This window comes from Apodemus sylvaticus, chromosome 22 (genome assembly GCF_947179515.1).
Source record: "Apodemus sylvaticus chromosome 22, mApoSyl1.1, whole genome shotgun sequence".
Lineage (NCBI taxonomy): Eukaryota > Metazoa > Chordata > Mammalia > Rodentia > Muridae > Apodemus > Apodemus sylvaticus.
Genome location: NC_067493.1, coordinates 32043367 through 32071297, shown reverse-complemented (window position 1 = coordinate 32071297; position 27931 = coordinate 32043367). Strand labels below are relative to the sequence as shown.

Genomic DNA, 27931 nt, shown 5'->3' with positions numbered 1-27931 from the left:
GACTGCGGTGAGGAAAGGTTTACTTGGCTCAGAGGTTACAGTCCGTCATCTAGGGAAATCAAGGCAGGAACCTGGAGGCAGAACCAGAAGCATGGATCACAAAAGACACCACTCTCTCGCTTGCTGTCTTAGCTTCCATGGACTGTTTTTCTTATACAGCCCAGGCCTATCTATACAAGGATGGCACCACCCACGGTGGGCTGGACCCTCCTACATCAGTTGGCAATTAGGAAAATACCCCACAGGCGTGCCCACAGGCCAATCTAATGGAGGCAGTTCCTCTACTGAGTTTCCCACCCAGACATGTCTAGGTTTGTGTCGAGCTGGTAAAAAAAACTAGGACAGCCATCTTCCCTCATTTTGACTGTACCTATATGTCGCTCTACTTCTCTGGTTCTCTTGAGCCTCATTGGTGGGACGGGGGAGGCTCACAGTGTTGAACTTGTAGATTAAAAGTGTTTAAAAGTGTCTTCAGCGTTTGAGGGAGGGATGCAGGAACAGGATATCCAGTTCTGGAGGGAGAACTAGGGGTAACTTTGTGTTTTTCTGAGGACCTTTCCTCATTTTCTAGGACCCCATGGCTTGTATGATGGCTCGCTTTAACTGTCAACTTGACACAACCTAGAGTCACCTGGGGAAAGGATCTCAGTGAGGGATTACTTGCACTGAGTTGGCCAGGATCTCTGTGGGACTGTCCTTAAGGCAATTGATATGAACAGACTTAGCCCACCGTGGGCGGCACCATTCCCTAAGAGTGCAGAGATCCAGCTGGGTAAGGGGGTGAGCACCAAGCACCCCTTTATCTCTGCTCTCCACCATGGATGTGTGTGACTATCTGTGCCCTCCTACTGTGACGATCCCACAGTAATGGATAGTAAAGCCATTAGTCAAATGGTAGAGCAAAATAATCCCTTCTCTATGAAGCTGGGTTTTCCCCCACCTTAGGGTGTTTCGTCATGGCAACAGAAATGAAAGTAGAACAGCTCCCAAAGACTGAGATTCCAATCCTTCTAGATCATTCTCTGAAGGGGGCAGGGACAGCAGGGAGGGCCTGAGAGCCACAGGTATCCTGGGAAGAGAGGAAGGTAAGAGATCTTAAGCATAAATAAGTACGCGATAATAAGTACGTACAACCCCACTCCCCACCATCCAAGCTTTCCCATCCTACCCTTCCTCCCCGACTCACTTGGATACCCTAAGAGCTCAATGACAACGGTGAGTGGGGAATCCTGGGGCGTGGCCGCCAGCAAGCACTTTATCCTACATCCTTGTTAGGAAAGGTATCAGGAGCCAGAGAAGGATGAAGCCTCAGAGAAGGCCCAGGCCATGGACAAGGGGAAGCGAAACGGGAAGAATTTGCTCAGACACCCCGAGGGTCACCGAGTCTGCATCAAACTCCTTCTGTTAACTCAGTTATGGAGATAGTCTTTCACCTCTCCTGGGTACAATGACAAATATCTGCTGTCACTGAAGTTCCAGCTCAAAGGTAAAGCCCTTACCAGCATGCATCAGACCCGATGACCCAGGTTCCAGCCCCTGAACCCACATGGTGGAAAGAGAGAACCCACTCCCAAAACGTATCCTCTGACCACCACACATGCTACATGGCACACTTGTGAACACACACACAGAGAGAGAGAGAGAGAGAGAGAGAGAGAGAGAGAGAGAGAGAGAGTAAATAAATATCAAAGTACAATATTTTAAATAAGACAAAAAGATAATTCCAAAGTGATATTCCCACCATTATATAAAAAATAACCCCCTTAGCCCTCCAGGTTTCAAAAGTGTAATCCAAGGTTAAGGCTTCTCCTGAAGTCATGGGACATTGTCTTCCTTGACCTTCCCTGTGCTGGGCAGGGATAAAAACTCAAGATTTTCTACATCCTAAACCAACATCCTCTACCACTGAGCCACACCCCCAGCCCCTCACTGGGGGATTCTAGGCAGGGGCTCTACCAGTGAGCCACACCCCTACCCTTGAATTTTAGGACAATCTTAAGTAAGGGTCTTAGTCAGGGTTTCTATTCCTGCACACACATGACCAAGAAACAAGTTATGGAGAGCAAAGGGTTTATTGAGCTTACACTTCCAGATTGCTGTTGATCACCAAAGAAAGTCAGGACTGGAACTCAAGCAGGTCAGGAAGCAGGAGCTGATGGAGAGCTGTTTCTTACTGGCTTGCTTCCCTGGCTTGCTCAGCTTACTTTCTTATAGAACCCAAAATTACCAGCCCAGGGATGGCACCACCCACAATGGGCCCTCCTCCCTTGATCACTAACTGAGAAAATGCCCCACAGCTGGATCTCATGGAGGCATTCCCTCAACTGAAGCTCCTTTCTCTGTGATAACTCCAGCTTGTGACAAGTTGACACACAAAACCCGTCAGTACAATTGACCCCTTGTCAACTTGACACACAAACACATCACTACTAAGCTCCAAACCCTTACTTTCTTATTCATCCCCAAGATCTAAATAACTTTAAAAAATCCCACAGTTTTTGCAAATTTACATATTAAAATTTCAATCCCTTTAAAACATCCAATCTCTTTTAAGATTCAAAGTCTTTTAACAATTAAAAGTCTCTTGAGGACTGGAGAGATGGCTCCGCGGTTAAAAGCACTGACTGCTCTTCCGAAGGTCCTGAGTTCAAATCCCAGCAACCACATGATGGCTCACAACCATCTGTAATGAGATCAGATGCCTTCTTCTGGTGTGTCTGAAGACAGCTACAGTGTACTTACATATAATAAATAAATAAATCTTTAAAAAAAGAAGTCTCTTGCCTGCGGGCTCCACAAAAAAATATTTTCTTCCTTCAAGAGGAAAAAAAGATCAGGGCACAGTCACAATCAAAAGCAAAATCAAACTCCAACTGTCCAACTATCTGGGATCCACTCATGATCTTCTGGATTCTTCCAAGGACTTGGGTCACCTCTCCAGCTCTGCCCTTTGTAGCACACACCTTGTCTTCTAGGCTCCAGCTGCCTGTGCTCCACTGCTGCTGCTGTTCTTGGTGGTCATCTCGTGGTACTGACATCTCCAAAAACACTGCTGTCTTCTGTTGTAACTAGGCTTCACCAATAGCCTCTCATGGGCTCTCTTCATGGTGACAAGCCTCTGCTCCTATGCATGACCCCTTCAGTCCTGGGCCATCAATTGCAACTGAGGCTGCACCTTCACCAATGGCCTTCCATGGCCTCTCACAGTGCAGAGCCTCAGCTGTTCTTCATGACCCCTTCATGCCTTCAAAACCAGGACCACCTGGGTGACTCTTACACATTACCAAGTCCAGCCACAGCATGAGGTACAACCTGTCTATCTCTGGAACACAGCCTCTGTGCTCTCAGAAAACACTTCCTAGACGATGTCACTTCAATGATGCTGGTCTCTTCTTAATCACTGCTAATTTCTTAGCTCCAGCTAACCAGCATCAATAGTCTGGTAATGCAAAGTGTTTGCTTTAGTAGTTCTGGTATCTTGTTAATCACAGCTGATTCTTCAGCCCCAGCTAACCAAAACCACAGGATCGTCACAATCAAAAGTGCAATGGCCCTGATAAGAGTCTTTAATCTTCCCTCTGAAATTTCACAAGCCAGGCCTCCATCTTCTGCACTGCTCTCAACATTCTCTTCCAAGCTCCTACACAACATCCCACAGAACTCTCAACACCCAATGGATCTTCTAGCTCAAAGTTCCAAAGTCTTTCCACAGTCCTCCCCAAATCATGGTCAGGTTGTCACAGGAATACCCTACTCCTGGTACCAATTTGATCATCAATTGAGAAAATGCCCCACAGCTGGATCTCATGGAGGCATGTCCTCAACTGAAGTTCCTTTCTCTGTGATAACTCGTCTGTGTGCAGTTGACACACAAAACCAGCGAGTACAGTAAGGGACATAGAAAACAGTGAGCAGAGAAAGGACTGTACCTTGCCTAGCCTCAGGTTCCCCGCTCTTATAGTCACAACCTAGATTCATGAGAGTCATTCAATGTTTGCTTCAGACACCCCCCAGTCTTGGGCAGAACAAACCTAAGATGAAGTTGGCCAAAGCCCAGCCCTCTCATCCTGCCCTGGAAGAAGCTAAGTCAGGACCCAGTGTCCCAAGAACAGAAATTCCCTGTTTAGGACCCTTTGTCCTGCACCTCTCCCACTCCACAGTGCCCCCAAAGACCTCCACTCTGGAAGCGCCTTCTCTAATAGCTTTAAAAGTCTCAAACAGCGCCCTCCAGTGGACATTATGAATCTCCTTCTCCAACAGGATCACATATTTCAAACAGTGCCCTCCAGTGGACGACCCAGGCATGGCCTGAGACCCCATGCAAATCCTAGAGCACCAATAAGAGGTAAGGAACACAGGGTACAAACTTGGGGTGCTGGTTTTGTAAAATAAATGGGGGCATCTTTCAAATCCGAAGGTTTTTGGATGTGTTTCAAACCTTTGATGACAAAAACAAAGGAAGGTGTCATTTAGCATTTAGCAAATAGATAATGTCCCCTAGTATCTGGTCTTCCTTCTTTCTATTATTAAAACAGCCAAGGGACAGACAAAATGGCTTAGTGAGTAAAGGGGCTTGCTACCAAGACCCGTGTTCCATCCCTAGGACCCATGTGGCAGAAAGAGAGAGTTGATTCACACAAATTGCCTTCTGACCTCTACACATATTCACGCAAAATAAATCAATCAAGCCTGGCAGTGGTGGCGCACGCCTTTAATCCCAGCACTTGGGAGGCAGAGGCAGGCGGATTTCTGAGTTCGAGGCCAGCCTGGTCTACCAAGTGAGTTCCAGGACAGCCAGGACTACACAGAGAAACCCTGTCTCGGACAAAAAAAAAAAAAAAAAAACCCAAAAAACAAACAAACAAACAAACAAATAAATAAATCGAATGTAATTAAAATGTTTTAAATACAGTCAAATTTTAGATTGGTCCAGACATCCAAACACAGACAACATATCTGCACCTTGTTCATAGCAACTAACGCCTTAGCATTGCACCTTGGCCAGTAGAATGGAAACTCAAGGGCCGTGTGTCAGTGTCCAGGAATCGACCTTAAGCGGAGTGAGAACGTCATTCATGCTCTTTGGGGGAGTGCAGATGTGACGGCTGGTATCCCAGTAGCCTTATTACACCGTATGTTGGCAGTCGCTTGCTGAAGATGGTGAAGCAAGGTCCTATGAAAGGGGACACCAGGTTCTTGTAGAAGCAGATGATCCTTGATGTCAGTTGTAATGTGCCAACCTCGCATGGCTGTCTTCAAAGTTGTTTCCTCTTCTTCTTCTTCTTATTTCCCTTCCTTTTCCTCCTCCCCCTCCTCCTCTCCCTCCTCCTCTCCCTCCTCCCCCTCCTCGTCTCCCTCCTCCCCCTCCTCCTCTCCCTCCTCCCCCCTCCTCGTCTTGCACTTATTTATGGCGGTAGGGTGCGTGTCATGTTGCACATACAGAGGTCAGAGGACACACCTTTCAGGGAAGTGGTTCTCTCCTTCACCACGTGGGTCCTAAGTATGAAACTTCATTTATAATGTTTTGTGACAAACGTCTTGACTGGCTGGGTTGTCTCACCCACCTCTTCCTGCCCTTTTGCTTACTAAGCTGTCTAAGCTATAATGGATTTATGATAACCCTGAGGCCTTCGGTGACACAAACTCATAATTACAAAGGTTAAGAGATAAATTGTCCAGCGTCACCTGTTTTCTGGATCAACTGGACAAAGGAACAAGATACGGTCACTAACTGGACCCTGTTTGTGGGCTAAAAGTCTCTAGGCTTCAAGACTGGACAGGACTGGGCTCACTGATGCCCCGTTTCCCTTCACGGTTTTAATAATCTAGCGTTGCCATGCTCAGAAGCCGCGTCAGACTCTTTCTCTCCCACAGCAACAGTAACACACCCTGTCTGTCCCTCTTCCCAGAGACACCAGAAAAGAGATAATCAAGGGTTGGTCCCGCCCCAGTCCTCAAGGTCCGAATGGCAGCCTCTGGCGCCACCTGGCGATAGTGTTCTAAGTCAGCACGGACCCGTCGCGGGTGAGCTAGACTGCAGATGGCTTCCCGGCATGCAGTGGCCAGGTTCTCCAGGGACAGGAGGGTTGGGGGGTGGGGGTGGATGTCGCAGTTTGAAGAGATGAAAATCGCACATCTGGGCGAGGTTGGACTCTGCGCTGGTCTCTCATGGGCCAGCTTTTTGCAAGACAGCGAGCCCTTGCCCCTTGCTCGGAGGAAGTGACCGATGAGTGTCTGGGGCTCGAGGGAAAGCTCCCGGCGTCCACAGCGAGCATGCGTGCACGTGTCCCCCTACCCCCATCGATCCACGCACTGACTGCCCTACATCGCGTGCGCGCACGCACGTCCCCACGCTCGCGCGTGCAAGCCGGTCACCCACGCAGCAGCGGCGGGCAGGCTCCAGAGCCAGATGCCCCCACCCACCCCGTGAGCCACTTGTCCCTTTCATGTAGTGATCTCGCGTGGACACAAAACTGCACACTTCCCACAGTCACTAGGGTGCAGCTAAGTGGGAGACTCCCTAGAAGGCTGGGCGTGTGGTCTAAGGGACTCCCAAACAGGCTGGGGGCTCCTGGGGCAGGCCGCTCCCACCTGCTATCCACAACGACCAATGAAAGCTTGGCCCGGTGATGTCATGGCCCGGCCGGACCCTTGTGATGACAGCCGGAGGTCACCGGTCAGGGGAATTAGCTCAAGCCCACCCTCGGGGGTTCCGGAAGTTTCCACTGCTGCAGCAGTGTGCAGCCTCTGCGTGCCACTATGTGGCCTGGCTTCTCTGCTGTCCCCGTGTCACCTCTTCTTGCCCTCAGGGGTCTTTTCCTATAAGGAAGAGCCTGTGTTTCTGTTCTCTGTTCCCACAGGTGTCCTTTCGTCTCCACAGAGATGTTGTCCCATGGCATCGTTTCTACCAGTGTCAGCTGGGGGGGCCTCAGCCAGGCTTTCTCGTGTCTGCTCTTATTACCCACCCCCAAGCTTTGTCGAGGTTACAGATGCCAAATATTAGGCCTCTGATCTTTCTGGATCAGAGCTGTCAGTGTGTCCTTCCGTCCGCGAAAGTCGGTCTGTCTGTGACTTGTCACCGCGGGAGACTGTCGCCTGCGTGAGCGGTGTCTGGTGTCTCCGCAGGCTGCGGTCCGTCTATCTGTCACGTGGGTGTCTGCCCCGCCGCTGCGGGTCTGCGGGTCTGTCGTTCTGTCTGAATCCACCACTGGAGTGTGTCTGGGCCCCCGCTCCCCGGGGTCTCGGGGCTTGAAGGGAGGGAGGAGGGGAGGTGGCAGCCCGGGGGAGCGGGGAGGGGCGGGGGCGGAGACAGTGGGCGGGCGGGGGCGCCGTGCGGCCCGGAGGGGTGTGTGCGGGGGGCCGGAGGCGGCTGTCACTGTCGGCTCAGCCTGCGCCGGGGAACATTGGCCGCCTCCAGCTCCCGGCGCGGCCCGACCCGGCCCGGCTTGGCCGCCTCAGGTGAGTCTCCCAACCCACCCGGGACCCTCCACCGGCTCAGGACCAATCCGCATCCCGGGGGAAGCGTGCGATCCTGGACCGATCGAAGCCCCCCAACAGAGCTCCTACCGCACCTCCTGCCCCGCGGGGCCTGCCCAGAGGGGCCCCTCGCACTCCTCTGAAACTCCCGCTAGCCGCTGCATACTCACTGATGATGCTTGCTGGGCCGGCCGCTGCCTCGGCGCTCCCTTCCTGCAGGGACCCCCTGGAGGCCCCTTCCCCACTCTCATCAAAGTCTGGGGACACTGGAAGACGCCCCCTGTTTGGGGCGGAGCCCAAACTGCGCAGGTTACTGACATCCCGAATGCACCACCCCCATCCCGAGGGCCGCGACCCCAACGTCCCTACCCAGCTGAGCCCCGTGCCAGATCCAGGACCCCTCCTGCGGCGGAGTCTCTCTGTTCTCTCTCTCTCTCTCTCTCTCTCTCTCTCTCTCTCTCTCTCTCTCTCTCTCTCTCTCTCTCTCTCTCTCCCGTCTCCCCTCTCTCTCTCTAAAAGGAGGCTCAACGGAAGCCCCGAGTTATAATTAGCTCCACACTCGGGTTTCCTGGTTAATCTCCAACAACGCCACTATCCCCAGATCCAGGCGACCAGGACTGGCTGGGTGATGGGTGAACGCTCGGAGGGGGTAGTTCCGACCCGGGGAATTTTGATCTCTTGGCTGGAGATGCCGGAACTCCAGCAGCTGTTGCCCCCAAAATAGCGCCCCTGCCTTTTTCTGCGGGGATCTCCGGAGCTCCCGGAATACAGACGTCCTGGCTCGCCCTTCAATCCCCTCTGCGATGCTCACAAGCTTCCAGATCCCCCCACACCAAGGCTCTCGGGCGGGGAGCTCTGGCCTCTTCTTGGTCTCTGCTGCTCCCGGTTGGCAGCGGAGGGCATTGCAATATGGGCATGCAATAGGGGCTTGAGTTCTGGAGAGCCCCTCAAGGGGCTAGTGAGCCAGTTGGCTGGAGTAGGCGAGAAGGGGTGCGGCTGATGTAAAGCAAACGGGTACCAACCGGCCGTACCAGAAAGAAGCGAGGCGGAGCAGGGTGGGGCAAGATTCCACGATGCCTTCAGAACCTGGGGCTCCCGATACCTTGAATGCCCAACCCACTCCCCAGAAGGCTTTGGCTAACCGGGGAGAGGCTTGGGCTGGGCTTTCTTACAATAACTTGCAAGCTCCTGTGGGCCCCACCCGTCCATGCGGGCCACCCCGCACCTGTCCTGGGGCCTGGACAAGGCCTTTCCAACCCTGTGCTGTATGCTAGGGGTCTTAGGCCAAGCTGCAGGGGGAAGAGGTATGGGAGACTTTGGAACTTGCTGGGCACGGGAGGCTGTGTATCAGCCAGCTTTATCTCAGTTGGCTGCATTTGTCCCGCTCTGGGTGTGTGTGTGTCTGATCTTGTGTTTGTCTGCCTGTTTCTTGTCTCCCAGCTTGGCTCCGTTTCTCCCCTCCCTTTACCCATCTGCCCCATCTCCTCTGTAACTCCTTGATAAGCCTCAGGCAAGACTGTTTCTTAATCTCCCGCTGAGCTGCACCGGTTTACCAGTCACCCTTTACCTTTCTTTCTTCCAGCAGATGCCTGTCCCGGCAGTCATGAGGCCTCCCTGGTGTCCCCTGCATACCCCCTCCCTGGTTTCTCCTCTCCTCCTCCTCCTCCTCTCCGTCCTGGGAGGAGGAGCAGGGGCTGAGGGCCAGGAAGACCCACAGCTGCTGGTGAGGGTTCGAGGGGGCCAGCTGAGGGGCATCCGCCTGAAGGCCCCTGGAGGCCCAGTCTCAGCTTTTCTGGGTATCCCCTTTGCAGAGCCGCCTGTGGGCTCACGGAGATTTATGCCACCAGAGCCCAAGCGGCCCTGGTCGGGAGTGTTGGAAGCTACCACCTTCCAAAATGTCTGCTACCAATACGTCGACACCCTGTACCCTGGTTTTGAGGGTACGGAGATGTGGAACCCCAACCGAGAGCTGAGTGAAGACTGCCTGTACCTTAATGTGTGGACGCCATACCCCAGGCCCACTTCTCCCACACCTGTCCTCGTCTGGATCTATGGGGGTGGCTTCTACAGCGGGGCATCCTCCTTGGACGTGTATGACGGCCGTTTCCTGGCCCAGGTGGAGGGGACCGTGTTGGTATCTATGAACTACCGAGTGGGAACCTTTGGCTTCTTGGCCCTACCAGGAAGCAGAGAAGCCCCTGGCAATGTAGGTCTGCTGGATCAACGGCTTGCCTTGCAATGGGTGCAAGAAAATATTGCAGCCTTTGGGGGAGACCCGATGTCAGTGACTCTGTTTGGGGAGAGTGCGGGCGCTGCCTCAGTGGGCATGCACATTCTGTCCCTGCCCAGCAGGAGCCTCTTCCATAGGGCTGTCCTCCAGAGTGGCACACCCAACGGGCCCTGGGCCACCGTGAGTGCGGGAGAGGCCAGGCGCAGGGCCACGCTGCTGGCCCGCCTTGTGGGCTGTCCCCCAGGGGGCGCTGGCGGCAATGACACCGAGCTGATAGCCTGCTTGAGGACCAGGCCTGCTCAGGACCTGGTGGACCACGAGTGGCACGTGCTGCCTCAGGAAAGCATCTTCCGGTTTTCCTTCGTGCCTGTGGTGGACGGGGACTTCCTCAGCGACACGCCAGAGGCCCTCATCAACACTGGAGATTTTCAAGACCTGCAGGTGACTAATGCCAGATAGGGGCGGACCAGACACTTCTGGGTTTCACCCGTCCTTCCCCTTTCCCAGGGACCCAAGCACGAGGGCTTACTGTAGAGCCACTGTTAGAGGTCCAAATTTGTGGGTCCCAAAGTCCTTCCCTGACGAGTGTTCAGATCCCAAAGTGGTTGCTGGGAGAAAAAGAAACTATGGGTATATATATTTTTTCTTCCTCCATACCTTCTCCTTCCGTTCCCTGCTCTCCGTTTCTACACAATTCTGACTTTGTAATGGTTCCTCTCTCTGGCTATTAGCTTGCTTATCTATCTGTCTGTCATCATCTCTCTATCCCTTTTCCCCATCTCCAACTCTCCTCAGGTGCTGGTGGGTGTGGTGAAGGATGAGGGCTCCTACTTCCTGGTTTACGGGGTCCCAGGCTTCAGCAAAGACAATGAATCTCTCATCAGCCGGGCCCAGTTCCTGGCTGGGGTGCGGATCGGTGTACCCCAAGCAAGCGACCTGGCAGCCGAGGCTGTGGTCCTGCACTACACGGACTGGCTGCACCCCGAGGACCCTGCGCATCTGAGAGATGCCATGAGCGCGGTGGTAGGCGACCACAACGTCGTGTGCCCCGTGGCCCAGCTGGCTGGGCGACTGGCTGCCCAAGGGGCCCGGGTCTATGCCTACGTCTTTGAACACCGCGCCTCCACACTGACTTGGCCCCCCTGGATGGGGGTGCCCCATGGCTATGAAATCGAGTTCATCTTTGGGCTTCCCCTGGACCCCTCGTTGAACTACACCGTGGAGGAGAGAATCTTTGCTCAGCGGCTTATGAAATACTGGACCAATTTTGCCCGCACAGGGTCAGTAGTATTGGAGTGGGGGATGGCCTCTGGGGGTGGGGGTTCAGGGGAGAGGGGTACCATGGACGGTAGTGAGAAAAAAAAAAAAAGAAATATCCACAAAGGAAAGAGGATGGCGAGAAAGTTGCAGGTGATGCAAGGCAGAGCCGGGAGTCCTTAAGAGACAAAACCAGCTGGACACCTTTAATCCCAGCACGCAGGAGGACAGCCTGATCTCTATAGTTCGGACTAGCTGGGACTACACAAGGAAGAGCCCCTGTAAGGGCTGGGAATGGGGCGGGTGCCGGGAGAATGGCTCAGGGGTAGAAGGCTAAAAAGAAAATGTATATGAGGCCACCCCAGCACTCTAAAAGACAGCAAGGCAACTGGTATTCAACAGATAAAGGAATTGCCCTGCACACCTGTCTCAGCTGGACCCCTGAAGCCCAGGGAGAGGTGGAGAGACAAACTCCACAAAGCTACCCCGTGACCTCCAAATCTCTCTCACACACACAAACACACACACTGATGATGATGATGATGATGATGATGATGATGATGACTGATAATATCTTAAAGACAAGACAGAGAAAGGCAATAGAGGTTTGGGGGTGTAGCTCAGTTTTTGTTTTTCTTTTTTTGAGACAGGGTTTCTCTGTGTAGCCCTGGTTGTCCTGGAATTCACTCTGTAGACCAGGCTGGCCTCCAACTCAGAAATCCACCTGCCTCTGCCTCCCAAGTGCTGGGATTACAGGCGTGCGCCACCACCACCCACCCAGCTGGGGTGTAGCTCAGTTAGTAAAGTACTTACTTGCCTAACACACACAAAGCCTTGGGTACATCTGATTTTTGTGTTTACCCGAAGTAAAAGTAATATTTGGAGAGACAGGACTGCACCGACCTACACGGACAGCTAAAAGCACACAATCCTAGAACTTTTATTTTAAAATAGGGCCTCACTATGTAGCACTGGCTGGCCTGGAAGTCCCCTTGTCGATCAGGCTGGCCTCAAACTCAGAAAAATTAACCTGCCTCTGCTGCCTCCTGCATGCTGGTAGTGCCACACCCAGCTAGAAATTATTTGAAAACCAAGGGAAGTGCACAAAGAGACAGAAACGTCCAGCGCAAAGAAAACTTCCCTAGGTGATGGAAGGTACTTAAAATGAGAAGGGAACCTGGTGTCTGATTACGTGTCTGTAATCCCGTAGTACTTTGGGAAACTGAGGCAGAAGCATTACCAGATTGAATAACTCTCCCTCCCCCCCCCCCTCTCTCTCTCTCTCTCTCTCTCTCACACACACACACACACACTCACTCTCTCTCACACGGGACGGGGACTGGCTGGAAGGGATAGGGAGGAGAGAGGTTGGGGGGGAAAGAGTCGAAGAGGGTCCAGAGTCAGGAAGAGGATCTAGGTCCTCATTCCTTATTCCTCTGGGCAGGCTGAGATTTCCTTTTCCTTCCTCAGGGACCCCAATGACCCCCGAGACTCCAAGTCTCCACAGTGGCCACCGTACACCACTGCCGCGCAGCAATACGTGAGCCTGAGCCTGAAGCCCTTGGAGGTGCGGCGGGGACTGCGAGCGCAGACCTGCGCCTTCTGGAATCGCTTTCTCCCCAAATTGCTCAGCGCCACCGGTAGGCGCGTGGGGTGGGGGAGCAGGGAAGGCACGAGGCGGCAAGGGTTGGAAGGAGGGGAGAGAGAAGGGCTGCAAAACACGGGGTGTAATCCCGGTCTTCTCCACCCTCCCCAGCCACGGAGGCTCCCTGCACCTGCCCAAGCCCCGCCCACGGGGAGGCTGCCCGGAGGCCCGGGCCCGACTTGTCCCTGCCCCTCCTCTTCTTCCTTTTCCTCCTCCACTCCCGGTTTCCGTGGCTCTAACTATAATCCTTTCCCCTCTGGCCTCAGAACACACTTACTCCAGTGTGCGGATGAAAGGAGGAACCCCTCTCAGGGATCTAGCACCCACTCCATCCTCAAGTCCACAAACTGGACAGACTCAGGGATCTTTCTTAAAAATTCAAAAAAAAAAAAAAAAAAAAAAACCCCAGGTGTTTTTGTTTTGTTTTTTAATGTAAAACTTATCCTTTGGTGCTTAAAGCCTGATGTTGAGGGGAGAAGGATCCGGGGCTAGTCGGCGCCAGCCAAAGCGCCTTATAATCGCCAACCATTTCTGTATCTTCTCTCTTTCCCCCTCCAACCCTTGGTCCCTCCCCTCCGTCTTCCGATGTTTTTTCTCTTCCTCTCCTTCCTGCTACACTCCTCCACCTCTACCTTCATTCTCCGGATCATCCACTGTTCTGTTTCCACCACCCTGCTCGGCCTCCGACAATGCGTGCATGTGCCGGCGCACTCACGGCCGATCTCCACTACCCGACCTGTTCCGTTTCTGCCACGCTTGCGGGGTGCCCTGGCCGCAGATACGCTGGACGAGGCGGAGCGCCAGTGGAAGGCCGAATTCCACCGCTGGAGCTCCTACATGGTGCACTGGAAGAACCAGTTCGACCACTACAGCAAGCAGGAGCGCTGCTCAGACCTGTGACCCCTTGGGGGACCCCCAGGTCCTGCCGCCCTGCCCGAGCCCCTAGCTGTATATATACTATTTATTTAAGGGCTGGGATATAATACAACCGAGCCCCCCAGACCCTGTCCACCCCGCCCCGACTTCCTCCCACTCGGGGCTCCCCATCTTCTGCATGTCTTGGGCTGAGCTCCCCTCCCCGCGGTGCCTTCGCCCCTCCGGGCCGCCAATAAACTGTTACAGCCACTAGAGTCTGTGCAACCAGCGGGAAGTTGGGGCGGGGATCAGGTCACTGAGCCGCTGGGAGCAGAAGCCTCAGGATTGGTGAGCACTGATGTTCCCTGCCCGCAGCATCCGGCGGAAGCAGGCGCTGGGTCCGCCCCTAGGGCCGCGGCTTGCGACTGCGCGGCGTGGCTTCCTTGCTGGCGCCTTTTAGAAGGCTCTGAAGTCTGCGTCTGCGAGTCGCTTCATCCCTCCCGCTACCAGCCTGCTTGGCGAGAGCCCTCCGGCTCTGCGTGTCTACACTGCTCGTAGCTAGTCCCAGAAAACCCCAGGAACCCGGACTTCGCCCTGCCGCTCTCCCGAGCACCCTGGAGCTGCTGAAGGACGTGCACCTGGGGCTGCCTGGGCCGTGCCAGGACCCCGCCCGACTGGCCCTCCTCTCCGGCCACTACCTTTACTACCACTACGGTTGCGATGGACTGGATGACCGAGGCTGGGGTTGCGGCTACCGCACCCTGCAGACGCTGTGCTCCTGGCCAGAGGGCCAGTCCTCGGGCGTGCCTGGGCTGGCAGCCTTGCAGGGAGCCCTAGAGGACATGGGCGACAAGCCCCCCGGATTCCGGGGCTCCCGTAACTGGATCGGCTGTGTAGAGGCCAGTCTCTGCCTGGAACACTTCGGAGGACCTCAGGGGCGCCTATGCCACGTGCCCCGCGGAGCAGGGCTTCGCGGTGAAGTGGAGCGGCTCTATTCCCACTTCACAGCAGGCGGGGGCCCAGTCATGGTAGGAGGAGATGCAGATGCTCAGTCCAAGGCCCTGCTGGGGATCTGTGAGGGGCCAGGGAGGGAAGTCTATGTCTTGGTCCTGGACCCACACTTCTGGGGCACTCCGAAAAACCGGCGTGAACTGCAAGCTGCTGGGTGGGTGGGCTGGCAAAAGCTTAACAGTGTCTTTGATGCTAATTCCTTCTACAACTTGTGCTTGACCAGACATACCTGAATCGACACACCCTGCCTGCACTGGCGGATACACCCCAGAACTGAGACTCATCAGACACCTATTTACTTCACACAGCATCAAGTCTGGGCCAGGCCAACCTGGTCTACAGAGCAAGTCCTACTAGGTCAGCTGGAGTTAGTGTTCAGAAAAATGATAATAAATTGGCATAATTCCGCTTACTATGGCCCAGCCTGTGTTTGGGAAGGGGCATACTGCACAGTTAACAGGCACTACCAAAGTGTTTTTATTAGCAGGTAAAATAAAGTACAAAAAAATTCTCAGCTGATGGGATACAGTGGTCACATCTAAGGATGGATGTAGCGATGCAGGAGGAACACGGATGGCTCAAAAGAAGTCAACATCATCTGGGGCATCCAGGTCCCGGTACTCCACTATGGCCCGTGGGTCCCCCCGAACCATCCTGTGAAGTGGAGGAAGTGTGAACACACCACATCCCTATGGTCAGAGGGGAGGCCGCCTGGGCTTCGCGCCTGCTCACCTGTTCCGGGGTTTCCCAGGATAACCGCCTTGGCCTCGAAAAGCATCATAGTTCCCTCGGCCGGCACCATACGGAGCATGGGGGTATGGAGGCCCTCCTGTTGGGACTGCAGGGCGGACAGCACCAGCTATGAGAAAGACCCAGGGTGAACTAAACACTGACCTCAACCTCAGCCCAAGCTGTGCGGCCCCTACAGCCAGCAAAGCCCTGCCCTACCTCACTCACCTCCATAGCCCAAGATGGGAGGCCGGGGCTGGCCATAGGGCATCAAGCCCTGTGGCGTCTGATGTGGGTAGGGAAGTCCTGGGGTCAGGCCTGGGGGGAGTACAACACGGACAGGAACATGAATTACTGCGGGGGAGGAAAGGGACTGACAAGACTTCTAGGAGCAGGGCCTGAAGGTCAGTGGCCCACACTTCTGGAGGCACTGCAGCCACCGCGGATCGTATCTTACTCTGGGCAGGGCCAGGTGGCTGGGCTGGCTTGATCTCAGGCAAAGCTGGGCGCTTGGCGTCGGTGAGGAAGTTGTTGAAGAACGCCACCTCCTTCTTCACCTCCTCGATCTTCTCAGCGTGCTTGTTGAAGATGTGTTTGCGCACGAACTCCGGACCCTGGGTGGAGGGGACGAGGACAGCTGCAGTCTCCCCACCCCCACCGTCTGGAAAGCATCAGGCTCCTCCAGTCTTAGGGGGTCCTGCTACCCAAGCCCACCCCCCAATCCACCCAATTCTTTTCACACCCCAGACCTTGAATTTCTTGCCACTGAGAGGACAGAGCCACTTATCCTTGCCCAGTTCCTGCGTGTTGGAGGTGACAAACTTCTCCACTTCCTGCTCTGGGTCTTTCCGGCCCATCTTCTGGGCCTCTTCCTCAGAAAGAGACTCACGCACACTCAGCAGCGGAGTCAGTTTCTCCTCAAATGTCTTCTGCCACTCCAGCACTGTGTGGGTGACAAAGGCAGGCTGAGTGGGGAACTGGAGCAAGGGGTAAAAGGGACAGCGAGGCGCGGGCCCTGGAGGGTACCTTCTCCGTGACTGATGCGGTTGGGAGGCATGGGCCCCCGGACGTGGATTATGCCACAGCGGTTGGGCATCTCGTCTTCATTAGGGTACTCACAGGTGTTGTAATAATCCAGAGAATGCACAATACGCAAATAAAGAAGAAGTTTATCCAATACCTGCGGGGAAAGGGTTGAGGATACACAAGGTCACTACTCAGCCCCACACACTCAGCACGCAGGCCCTGGACACTGCGGATGGTACAAGTGGCACCTTGATGAGCTTCTCATCCCTCTCCACGTTGATCTCCGCCGGGTTGCCTTCCTTGGGAGGCTCCTCGGGAGGGGGCCCCCCACTGCTGCCCAGCAGCTCCTCCTCCTCGGCACTCACTTCCTCGATCAGGTAGTCGGTGATGTTCTTCAGGATGGGGTTCTGCGAGGGCAGGCTCTAGCGAGGGTGAGACGGACAGGAAGGCAGACATCAGCCCAGACACGCACGCACGCGTCACTCACAGACCCTGCCTCCTACCGACCCTGCCCCCTACCGACCGCTTGCCACATTCCTAACCTCGTCCATCCTAACCCACAAGTGGCTATGCTGTTGGAAGCTGGAGGAGACAGCATCCAGACAGGGGAGGTTATGGGCAGGAAAAAGGGCAGATGAGGTCAGGGTAGCACGAGGAACCATTGGGGGCACTAGCTACAATCCCCTGGAGTCACTGACTGTGGGCACAGGAGGCGTCCCAGGCTCAGGGGCCCAGAGCTGGGTCCTGTCATCCAGCGTGTGGACCAGCTTGGCCGCTAACTTGATGTCGTTGCGCACGATCTGCTTGTGCTGTGTGATGCCATTTATGTTGCGGACACGACGTGTCAGGTCCCTGTTCACACCCGGACTCAGTTCACACTCCCGGAGCTATAGGACACAAGGAGGCCCATGACTCCCCTGGAGGATGGCCCTACAGAGACCCTTAAACCCCAGCTCCCAGCCACAGTCTCAGTCCCACAGCCTCTCAGACAGAGGTGAAGCCTGCGGGTGAAGCCTCAAGCGGCCCAGTCGACACTCACGCGAATGTTCTGCAGGTTCCAGCATATCTCCTTAATGTTAACACTGCGGTCAAACGTCACCCAGCCACGGCGGAAAAACCTACGTAGTAAGAAAGGTTATCAGCACTGCTGCAGAACGGAGGAAGCCGGGTGGCCCCTCACCACCTCCCTCCTTACACCGCCCCGAGGTGTCCGGCTTCTTACCTCCTCTCCGGCTGGGGCTCTGACAGTGCCACTCGCATAAAACCTGGGTATCGCTTACAGAGCTGCAGGAGTCAACAGAGCAAGGGGAGAGGAAGCCACACAGGAACTCAGCTCACGCCTCCCCATCTCCACAGCTTAAAACCCTAAGCAAGTGCCCTACACCCCCCACCCCAGGGAAAGGCCAGCACCCAAGAACCACACCTCAAAGGGCGGGGCTCCACAGGGACCAGGCCTCCTGATGCCAGAGGCAGTGGGCCACCTGAAGAGTCTGGGACTCACGCCAACCCTGCCCCTTAAGACCGATGTCCCCACTCACAGAAATGATCTCTGCCCTGGAAATGTTGGGCGCGATGTTGCGCATGAAGAGAGAGCACGTCTTATGCAGGGGCCGGGGCTTGCACTCCAGCCCTGCGGCGTCCTTTGGCTTCTCCCTCTCCTCTTCTTTGGGCTTCTCCTTTTCTTTAAGTGCTTCATCTAAGCAAGAAGTAGGGATTAGTAAAACTTTCTTATACATAAATATAATATGCAAGCAGCATTTAAAACCAGACATCACCCCAGAAAACCCCTATCAATCAGAACCAATCTCAGTCTCTCTTTCTCTCTCTTTCTCTAACACACACACACAATTATTCAAATGCTGATTTCTCTGCCCACCACCTGGTTGCAATCCAGACATGACATTGTAATGCTTAATCCAAGTATCTCCTGCCTACACACAGGTGTGAACATGTCTTCCCATTTATTTTCTGACTTGTCAATAAAAGCTCACCAGCCAATGGCTGAAGAGAGGAGAGAACAGGGCTAGAATAGGGCTGGACTTTCAATCCCAGCCAGGGAGAGGGAGAGCGAGAAGGACCAGGATGACGAGGTCTGAGCAGGGACTCCATGGGCCACATGTGGAACCGGAGCCACATCAGTACAAAAACCCAAGCATTTGGGGATTTTGCCTTTTACCCGGGAGGTAAACAGATCAGCTTAAAGGAACAGAATAGGTTAGTTACTGTTCAGCTGTTGTGCTGTAAAGTTTATCAAGTAAGTCTCATGGTCTTGTCTCATTTATTTGGGAGCTAGCCAAGACGCACGATTAACAGCTATTTGTAAAGATGCATCTACACTCGCCCTCACAACCCTCCCCAACAGTCAGCTAAGGAGCAGAAGCAACAAAGTGCCCAGTACCGGCCTCCTCCTCCTTCTCCTCCTCCGCCTCCGCCTGGCCGCTCTCAGACTCGGACTCAGACTCAGACACGCTGCCCTCGTCGAAGCTGTCGTCACCGCTGTGCTTCCTGTTCCGCTTCTTGCTCTGTGGAAGCAGCCAGAGCAGGCCATCACGACCCCAGGACCCACCCTGACATCCTGGCCTCATGTGAAACATGCCTGCCTCACCTTTTTGGCTTCCTTCTCAGCCTCTTCTTTCTTCTCTTCCTTGTCGCCATCATCCTCAGATTTTTTGGTTTTGTCATCGTTAGAACTGTCGTTCTCGGCCTACGAGACAGTTCTAGCGTCATCAGCTTCCCTGCTGGCTCCGTTGCCCTCCCCCCAGCTCCCCCGCCCCCCCCAGCCTGCATCCCTGACCTGCTTGCCATCTTCTTTCTTCTCTTCCTGCTCGCTGGCCTTGCGCTCTCCGTCGCCCAGGCCCGTGCCGGCGCGGCCTTCCTCCTTCTTGCCGGCCTCCCCAGTCTTGCCTGCCTGGTCCTCTTCCTCCTCCTGCTCCAAAATGCGGAGATCATTCTCCGTGCCGCCTTCCATCTTAATAACAGCTACCAATGACAAGGGCAGAGGTCACCACCCAAGGGCGCCGGTCTCTATCCCCAGCCGGCCTCCCTACCCTCTAAGCCCACACCTGCATCTAGCATCTTGACAATGGCATCAGCCTTGTCTATGTCCAAGAGAAGGTTATCAAACCAGCCAGTCTCCATGAGAGACAGGAACACCTTCAGTCGGTTCTGCAGGGCCCCCCGGGCCTCCTGCCGACGCTTCCCCACCTCATCAGGGTGGTACTTAGAGCGGAACCTGGACAAGAGAGCAAGCAGGAGGGGCAAAACAAAACAGTCACGGATGGCCAAGACCAAAATGTGGGGAGGGGCCCAAGAAAGGCGGGGCAGAGCCCCTCACACCCACAGAAGGTCTTAAAACCAAGAAAGGGGTGCACTAAAACCACCCAACACCCCAAAAGGAACCAGAGGGCATGCTCTGGAAAGATCTAGGGGAGAACTAGGAATTGAGAACTCTGGCTGAGGAGGGCCATGGCTCTGGGGAAGGTCAGGTTAGGAGGCAGCTCTACTGCTGGAAGCCTCTGGGAAGCACCAGCCTGAGAAGGCGCCCTTTCCCCGAGCTTCAGAGACAAGCTAAGGGTGCAGGAGCCCCCGGAGGCCCTCCCTCGCCTGGCCAAGCCCAGATGAGGTTCCCGCCAACTCCCTCCACCCCAGGTGGAGCCAGAAGGAAACCTGAAGTATACCAGATAGAAAAGGCCAAAAGGCAGGACGCCTTTCTCCCCATGTGGGAAGACAAGGCAGAAGGGGCAGGAAAGAGCAGAGAGAGAGGCCGAGTGCCGGCACAGCCTCAGGTAGGCCACGGGGTAGAAGAGGGCTGGAGGGTTAGCATCTGGGCACAGTATGAAAAAGACAACATTTTAATAGGCCTCTGAGGGCAGGGGAGAAAAACAAAGGCAGAAGAAATTAGGGGTAAGAGAAAAGGAGGAAAGGAGAAACGGGGGAAATGTGAGGGCCCCGAAATCTAAAACAAAGACAGACAGGCCGAGAAAACAGAAACAAGAAGTGTTTAGCAGAGGGCAAGAACATGGACAGAGAAGAAATGAGGTGCACGCGCCATCCCCAGACACACAGGGCAGTCAGTCAGAAGGGCACGGGAGACAGAACACAACAGGCTGAGCAGAGAGGAAAGCCGCAGGCGTCACCTCCAGGATCTTTACCTTGATGCTTGGTCAAACAGAGCTCAAGATTTAACTAGTGCGCCCAGGGCCCATGCTGGCTGGCGGGCTGCCCGCTGGCTCCTGGCTGGGGTGACCGGCCTAGATGCCCCGCCCCCGCGGGCCTCCGCGGTGGGGGCCCTGACTGACTAGCTGCCTGAGCAATACATTCAGCTAGACCACTGCATTGTGCACAGCGGTGCCCTGCCTGTCTGCCTGGCCGGGCCCCACCGTGGCTCAGCCCAGGGGCTCATGTATGGGCTGGGTATGGTGGGGGTGGAGGTGGGTTTGCTCCGAGCTCCGTCGATGAGCGGGTGTAGTTCCCAGTTCTGGCTCTTTTCAGGGAGGAGGAGCAGAAAGAGGATGAGGAGGAGCAGGAGAGGGGAAAAGATGGTTGATTAAAATTAAAACATCCACATAAGGAAAAAAAATTCAAATTCTTTTTTTCTGTCAAACGACCCTGAGATCTTGGCTTCACTTGTCTGGCTTCACTCGTTGCCTTGGGAGACCACGGCCACACTGGGTCCTGGTGACTGGGGATGACAATGACCCACACCAACAAGAGGCTCGCAGTCTGTGGCTGTACCCAGAGGCTAAGCAGCTCTGGTCAGCTGCCTGGAGGTGTCCCAGTGAGGAAGGCAGAGAAGGAGGTGGGTGGGGTCCCACCAGCCAACAGGGTTCCCCTCCCCTTCCCCACGCCCAGGAAGTGCCACGGTGGGGAGAACCAGAGGACAGGGCTGCAGCTCCTCCAGCCAGACCAGAGAAATGGGCGGGGCCAAGGGGGCAGGCGAGCAGGGGCACTCACCACTCCTCATCTTTATGAGCCAGGAAAAAATCCTGCATCTGCTGCCGCCGGAAGTCCAGCTTGTAGTCATTGTAGCGCTTCACTGCCTCGGTCTCATCCACCGAGTCATCCAGGGACAAGAGGAATTCCTTGAAGGACTTCATTATGGGCGGTGGCACACCCAAGTCAATCTCTGCAATGCTGCCCAGCCTGGAGGCAGGGGGTGTCCAATCAGAAAAGCTTGCTTGTGAGGGAGAGGGCGAGCCCAGGTAGTCAGGCACCCCTTCCTTCCTGTGCCTACATGCCCATCACTCCACGCATGCATGGACCCCGGAACCTAGCCTTTGCCAGGCTCCAGCCATCGTCTCCCACAACCCCAGACATCCCCCCCAGACCTGGCCACTCCCTGCTCCCCAGAACCCCGCTTTACCTGGCCTGGATGGGCAGGACATGGTGCTGCATGATGTGGACGTCTGGGTGGCCCCAGGGCTGAGGGGGGCCGTAGGTTGGTCCCCCACCCCCCCCAGCATAGGGCATGTCATAGCCACTGTGGTATGGGTCAGAGCTGTGCTCATCCCTGAGGGTGGGGGACACAAAAGTCAGACACAGAAGGAACCAGAGCTACCTCTCCAGAACATGGACAAGGGCACGAGGAGGGGCGCACGGAGGCCACGGTCTCTCACCCAAGGGATAAAAGGGACAAGGGAACGCTGGGTGTGTGGGACTGAGGCAAGGAAGCAGCCAGCTTTCAGCAGGAGCAGGGCTGAGGCCTGAGGGGCCTGCGGGTAAAGAGTGTGACGGGCCTCACCAGTCTCTCCGCATGCGCTTCTGTGGGGGACTCAGTTCGTGTCGAGGGGGAGAGAAGCGCTCCCTTCGGTTCCGGTCGTAGTCTCGATATTCGCCCCGGCTGCGGCGCTCGCGGCCACGGTCCCATTCTCTGGAAGGAAGGAGGAGTTACAACAGCAAAGACGGAGCTGAGGGGAGCTGTCCGTCAGCTGCAATGCCTGACCAGAAAACACAGGCCTCGGCTCCACCCTCTAGACTGCACACAAGCAAAGGAAAAGACAGAGTGGCCTGACAGCGGCGCGGTTCGAAGGCTGGCCTCCAACTCCCTCCTAAGCAAAGCCCATCGCTTTGAACTTTGTCTATTCTACATCCACCTCCCAAGGGCTGAGCTCACAGGGACACATCACTACACCTACCTTAAAGCATCTACAAATGTTAAAACTACGCATTAATATAAATTACTCTGCAGATACAGAGAATGAATCTAGTGCTTCTCAAATTCACTCGACCACTAAGTTCCGCTAGGCCCCAGCCCTGCTTCCCGTTCAGAAACTAAACCACATAGGCTGCCCCTGAACTCAGTGTACACAAGGCAGTGCACAGAGTCCCGAAATTGCACGGGCTGCCCCTACAGGCAGATCTTGAACTTGAGATCCTCCTGCTTCAGCTTCAAGAGAAGGTGAGATCATCAACCTACATCACCACACCAAGTCAATTACACGTTTTTTATGAAAAATAAGTATGTTCTCAAAAAACCAAACTGACTTGCTATGGAGAAGCACTCTTCTCTGGCTAGATTGGGGGGGGGGTGATGACCACTCCTCAGCAGATATATTATCACAAAAGGAAATACTTGATGGCCTCTTCAGATAATTGGGGCTTTTCTTCCTGGTTTCTGCATAAAGTTAACATAATCTTGCTGTGCTGACAGAGCGTTCACCCTCTAGAGCAGCTGGGTTAGGTATCTGGGGGGTGTAGGGAGGGAGGTTGTTTATTTATGTATTTTTAGACAGGGTCTCCAGGAACTCACTGTGTAGACCAGGCTGGCCTCACTCCAGAGACCCTCCAGCTCCCGAGTCCTGTAATTATAGGCAGCCAGCTCTCTTTTTGGTTTCTGAGACAGGCTCTCATTTGTATTCAAGGCTGGCCTGGACACCCTACTGAGACCACGACTCTCTCCAAGGTGCAGAAATCCCTGCCTTCGCCCCAGGAGTGCTGATTACAGGCCTGTGCCCTGCGCTCTGCTGGAAAGAGCAAGCTGAGGCAGGCGGAGTGTAAGCCTAGCGCTTAGAAAATGGAGGTAGCCACATAGTGAGTGGGTGCGAGAAACTGGGCTAAACCCTGTCTCAAAACTAAGAGTGACGTGTGTCGTTGGACTGGGTCATCAGAGCACACAGCAGCCAGAGCTGCGGCTCCCAGGCTGGCCTACAGTCAACGCCCCTCAGCTGTTAGTCAGTCACTGTGCTCCCAGATCCTACGCAGCTCCTGACCTTCTCACTGCACAGCATCAAGCCACACTGCATCACAGACTGCTCACTGCAGGGAAGTGAACATCAGGACTACTCACACTGATAGATACAAGTTTTCTAAAATGAGTTTCTACCAGCAAGTTCCACTAGCAACAAATACTGACAGCTTTCCTCTTAGTAACGACTTCTCTTAGCTTGTTTTCCTACACAAGGGCCCGGTGTTGATGGTGTTGATGGTGTGGGGCCGCACCTGTGAACCAACTTCGGCGTCCCCCCCCCCCCCCACACACACACACAGCCACCCCAGCTGCAGACAGTGACTGCCCACACTTAGCACAGTGCTCTTTTATGCAGGCGTCTCACCCGTTACTCCTCCTGAAAAACCAAACCAGAAACAAAACGCAGCGCTCTATCCGGGATACTAAGTCAGCTCTATCCGGGACACTAAGTGACTTCTCCCTTCAAGCTTGCCCTCTGCCGGGCGGATTTACAGCACTCCTGCAGCTCTACTAAGAAAAACAGCAATGTCTCTAGACAGCCTGAGAACCACTTCACCAACCAAGAGCATGTACTCCCGCCTGAACTGTGCCGCGCCTGCTGACCGAAAGCTTCTCATCACCTGTGTCTAGGGACCCGCACAAGTCCAGCTAAGTGTGTCTTTCCTGTGGCTCTCCAAACTCTATACAGATGGTCACCACCTGCGCCTCAGAACTTCAGTTCCTTTGCAGTGATCATTCCTGTTTGTGGCATGTAACCAAAGCCACTTTGACCTATGAAGGACTTCATCTAGCTTCAGACTCAGAAAAGCAAATTTGATGTTCTTCTGTCTTAAAGAACCACTAGGAGAGGTAGACATGGTGGCTCGCAGTTCTATTCCAGCCCTGAAGAAGCTTAAGGCAAGAGCAATATGTTCCAGGTCAGCTTACTCTACACGAGGCCGTCTAACAAACTACAGTGCAGGGCTGGAGAACTGGCTCTCAGAGTTCAAAGAGCCAAGGCTCGGCCCTGAGGAACCTCACGGCGGCTCGTGTCCTCCGGTCAGTTCCGGCTCTAAGGATACACCGCTCTGTTCAGGCTTCCTACAGCGAGCAGGCACAGCACGAACGTGGAGCACGGAGATCATGTAGGCAAAACACTTAGACACTAAAAACAAAAAGCAGGGCTGGAGATGGCTCAGCCGTCCTTCAGAAGATGCTCTTCTGAAGGTCCCAGCAACCACATTGTGACTCACAACCTTCTGTAATGGGATCTGACGCCCTCTTCTGGGGAGTCTGAAGACAGTTACAGTGTACTTACATATAATAAATAAGTAAATCTTTAAAACAAAAACAAAAACAAAAAAAGTAAAACCCAACTTGCCAGGTATAGTAATGCACACCTTTAATCCCAGCGCTTGGCACGCAGAGGCAGGTGAATCTCTGGGTTTGAGGTTTGCCTGGTCTACAGAGCAAGTTCCAGGGCAGCCAGGGCGGCACAGAGAAGCTCTCAAAAAACATACCCAAAATTAAATAATTAATTTTAACAAACGTGCTAAGTGCTGGAGAGATGGCTCGGCAGCGGTTAGGGCGCTTGCTATCTCTGCAGGGACCCATGTTGGCTCCTAGCACTCATGGCAAGCCTCTCACAGACAGGTAGGTGCCTGCTCCTCAGGCTCCAGCGAGAAGGAACCCCCATCAATCACAAACACTCTTTTGCTACACCATCCACACACTCACACACTCACACCCACCCCAGGCTTCACCTTCGCCAGGGTTTTCTAAGTGCTGACTGACAGGCTTTCCTTTAATTTCATATTTACTTGTCTCACCATGTAGCCCTGGCTGGTCTCAACCTCTTAAATTCTATCCCAAAAAGTCACTTTAAATTCCTCAAAAGAAACTGAGAGATGCCGGGCAGTGGTGGTGCACACACCTCTATTCCCAGCACTCTGGGAGGCAGAGGCAGGCAGATTTCTGAGTTCGAGGCCAGCCTGGTCTACAGAGTGAGCTCCAGGACAGCCAGGGCTACACAGAGAAACCCTGTCTCGGGGGAAAAAAAATCCAAAAAACAAAAAAACAAGAAACTGAGAGATGACTCAGCAGTTAAGAGCACTGGCTGCTTATCCAGAGGTCTCAAGTTCAACATCAGAGGTCTTGATGTTCAGAGGTTCCAGCAACTACTTGGTGCCTCACAAGGCTCCACTGGGATCTGAAGCCCTCTTCTGTCATGCAGATGTACATGCAAATAGAACACTCCAATAAATAACTCTTTAAAAATAAAGAAATCTGTTTTCAGGTTGAGCCATTTAACAGGTTAAGGCATTTAACTCACTACATTGGATTTACAAGAGAAGGGAGGAGAGCTGGCTCAGGAGTTAAAAGCGCTGGTTGGTTCCTCTTGCGGGAGGACTAAGGGTTTGAGTCCCAGCACCCACAGAACAATTCACAACCATCTTTACGGACCATTTCCCAGAGGACTTAATGTCTTCTGCTGGCCTCCATGGGCACCAGGTACGAATGCGCTGCACAGATGGATGTCATGTACGCAAACCCCCACAAACATTTTATCAATTACCTGTCAATTACCTGTTTTTAAAAAAACCCTTCTCCAATTTCTTAAAACAGGATGTGGTAGAACATGCCCTCAATTCCAGCATTAGAGAAGGTAGACAGAAGCAGAAGTTTAATCATCCTGAGCTACCTACAAGTTTCAGGCCAACAGGGTTGTTAAGAAACTATCTTTTCCTTTTTTCTTTTCTTTTTTTTCTTTTTTTGGTTTTTTCGAGACAGGGTTTCTCTGTGTAGCCCTGGCTGTCCTAGAACTACTCACTTTGTAGACCAGGCTGGCCTAGAACTCAGAAATCCACCTGCCTCTGCCTCCCAAGTGCTGGGATTAAAGGCGTGCGCCACCACTGCCTGGCAAGAAATTATCTTTTCAATTGAAAGGGAAGGGACGCAAAGTCCTGATCAAGATATCAAGACTTGTCCTAATACTCTAGTCAGTTTGTGCTTCCGTGCTGTTTGGGTTTGGGATAGTGTCTCCCTGTGTGGCGTGCTCGGAAGATGCAGTCCAAGCAGCTGTGTGGAGCTCCTGTCCACCACTAATACTGGCTGTCGCTTTGGTCTTAAAAGCCTCAGACTCAAAATGTCAAAGGCTCAAAATCTGAGCCAACAAGTGAACAGGCTGCACTACAGAAATGGCTCTAGGGTAGACTGCATCCTAACATGATTTTGTAAGGGAAAAAGCAAGGACAAGGGGGGGGGGGGAAAGGGAAAAAAATTGCGGCGCGGAAGGGTTGTGCGGGGTGAGGGGGAAATGGAGGGGAAGGACTTTAATATCGTCTCACCGGTCATTCCAATCGTCCCCTCGCCGCCTTTCATCTCTTTCCCGGGAACGGTCATAGTCGCTGCGCTCTCTTCGAAATTTGTCCCTGCGTCTTCGATCGTATTCATCATCGCTGTCACCCATGGTGCTGTCAGAGGAGGCCTGGGGCCCGGCGGCGGGTGGACACGGTGATGATGAACAAGGACCAGAGGAGGGACAGTCCCCCGGGGGCAGCACGCCCGCCTCCCTCCCGCCGAGGCCGGCCTGCCATCCCGGGCAGGGCGATCGCTCCGACAGCTTCACTGTCCCCAGGGGTTCCCCCTTGTCCGCCCCCGAAGCCCCCGGGCACAGTCCTCTCCTTGCGATCCCGCCACCCGGGCCTTTCCTTCCCCTCCCCCACCTGGCAGCGGTCGGGGCCGTTGGAAGCGCGCGCCGGCGGGCTTGTTTTCCGGGCGGACCGGAACGCGCGACAATGGACCACAAAGAAGGTTTGAAGGAGACGCGGGGGATTCTCAGCCGGAAGGCGAATGGAAGAGGAGAGCGGGACCGCGGAGGGTTAAAAGAGTCGCGCGCGCACCTTACGTCACTCCCCGCCCCGGAGCTCGGCCTCCCACTACAAACAAGAACCCCCGACCAAACTAAAACTAAGCGAGAGAGGGAGATTAAAGGCATGACGGGAAAAGGGTGGAGACGCACAAGTCTCGCGCAGTTTTGCGACAAAATCGCCCCAGCTCTAGGAGCTACGGAAGCTGAGCTGGGCCAAGGCAGGCCTTCTGAACGTGCTCGTGCCTCTTTGAAAAGGAAGGGAATGGAGAAGTTCAGTTTCACTCCCCGTAAGGTCTAGGTAGGAGCTAGTTTGTATCCTAAGGTTGCTTTGCAAGAGCCCTGGGCTGGGGCACCTCTTGACCTCCTCAAGGGTGGATTTGCTATCGATGGGTTTGGGGGCGATGGATGACTGGAGAATGATGCATAGAAGCAACCATTTTAAAGGCATCTCCTCCCACCATTTTCTTCTGCAGAAATCTGCAGTACGTGCTACTAATAAAATGCGTTCCTCCTGCTTTTCTTAGACAGAGGAGCCTAATAATCATGCAAAACGTGTGAATCTTAATCTTAATGCCCAATTGTTTATTCGGAGTTTTTCCGTTGCAATCTGGAAACAACCACCAGGTTCCCAGTTGAAATTCCCAATTCCCCAAGATAACACTAAGC

The 27931-nt window shown here is 54.1% G+C and overlaps 3 protein-coding genes and 1 long non-coding RNA gene across 13 annotated transcripts; 2 read left to right on the top strand and 2 right to left on the bottom strand.

Annotated features, from left to right (window-relative positions):
* Window positions 1-11: 11 nt before the first annotated feature.
* On the bottom strand, window positions 12-7891 carry LOC127673345 (uncharacterized). Its single transcript, XR_007975135.1, has 3 exons — window positions 7647-7891; window positions 941-1069; window positions 12-71 (listed from the first exon to the last, which is right to left on the bottom strand). It is a non-coding gene; the product is annotated as an uncharacterized LOC127673345 (long non-coding RNA).
* Window positions 7347-13736, top strand: Ache (acetylcholinesterase (Cartwright blood group)). 5 transcript variants are annotated; one of them, XM_052169037.1, is made up of 5 exons: window positions 7348-7458; window positions 9062-10147; window positions 10502-10986; window positions 12434-12603; window positions 13387-13736. In XM_052169037.1, the coding sequence occupies exons 2-5, from the start codon at window positions 9062-9064 to the stop codon at window positions 13506-13508; spliced, it is 1863 nt and encodes a 620-aa protein (XP_052024997.1). In that variant the 5' UTR covers window positions 7348-7458; the 3' UTR covers window positions 13509-13736. The 5 variants fall into 5 exon arrangements, with proteins under 5 accessions (XP_052024993.1, XP_052024994.1, XP_052024997.1 ...); XM_052169035.1 differs by having other exon boundaries at window positions 12875-13479; XM_052169036.1 differs by lacking the exon at window positions 13387-13736 and adding an exon at window positions 12720-12946.
* Window positions 13737-13821: 85 nt separating this feature from the next.
* Ufsp1 (UFM1 specific peptidase 1 (inactive)) lies at window positions 13822-14886 on the top strand. The gene is made up of 2 exons (XM_052167632.1): window positions 13822-13880; window positions 13936-14886. The coding sequence occupies exons 1-2, from the start codon at window positions 13822-13824 to the stop codon at window positions 14705-14707; spliced, it is 831 nt and encodes a 276-aa protein (XP_052023592.1). The 3' UTR covers window positions 14708-14886.
* Window positions 14887-14927: 41 nt separating this feature from the next.
* Srrt (serrate, RNA effector molecule) lies at window positions 14928-27351 on the bottom strand. Of its 6 annotated transcripts, none has more exons than XM_052169027.1 (20): window positions 27120-27351; window positions 26742-26881; window positions 21970-22098; window positions 21592-21738; window positions 21183-21371; window positions 19292-19461; window positions 19024-19208; window positions 18835-18933; window positions 18628-18751; window positions 17768-17925; window positions 17452-17513; window positions 17269-17347; window positions 16928-17116; window positions 16478-16651; window positions 16230-16383; window positions 15953-16146; window positions 15661-15817; window positions 15432-15557; window positions 15207-15333; window positions 14928-15128 (listed from the first exon to the last, which is right to left on the bottom strand). In XM_052169027.1, the coding sequence occupies exons 2-20, from the start codon at window positions 26861-26863 to the stop codon at window positions 15053-15055; spliced, it is 2661 nt and encodes an 886-aa protein (XP_052024987.1). In that variant the 5' UTR covers window positions 26864-26881; window positions 27120-27351; the 3' UTR covers window positions 14928-15052. The 6 variants fall into 6 exon arrangements, with proteins under 6 accessions (XP_052024987.1, XP_052024988.1, XP_052024989.1 ...); XM_052169028.1 differs by having other exon boundaries at window positions 15207-15312; XM_052169029.1 differs by having other exon boundaries at window positions 15432-15533.
* Between the last annotated feature and the right edge of the window lie 580 nt (window positions 27352-27931).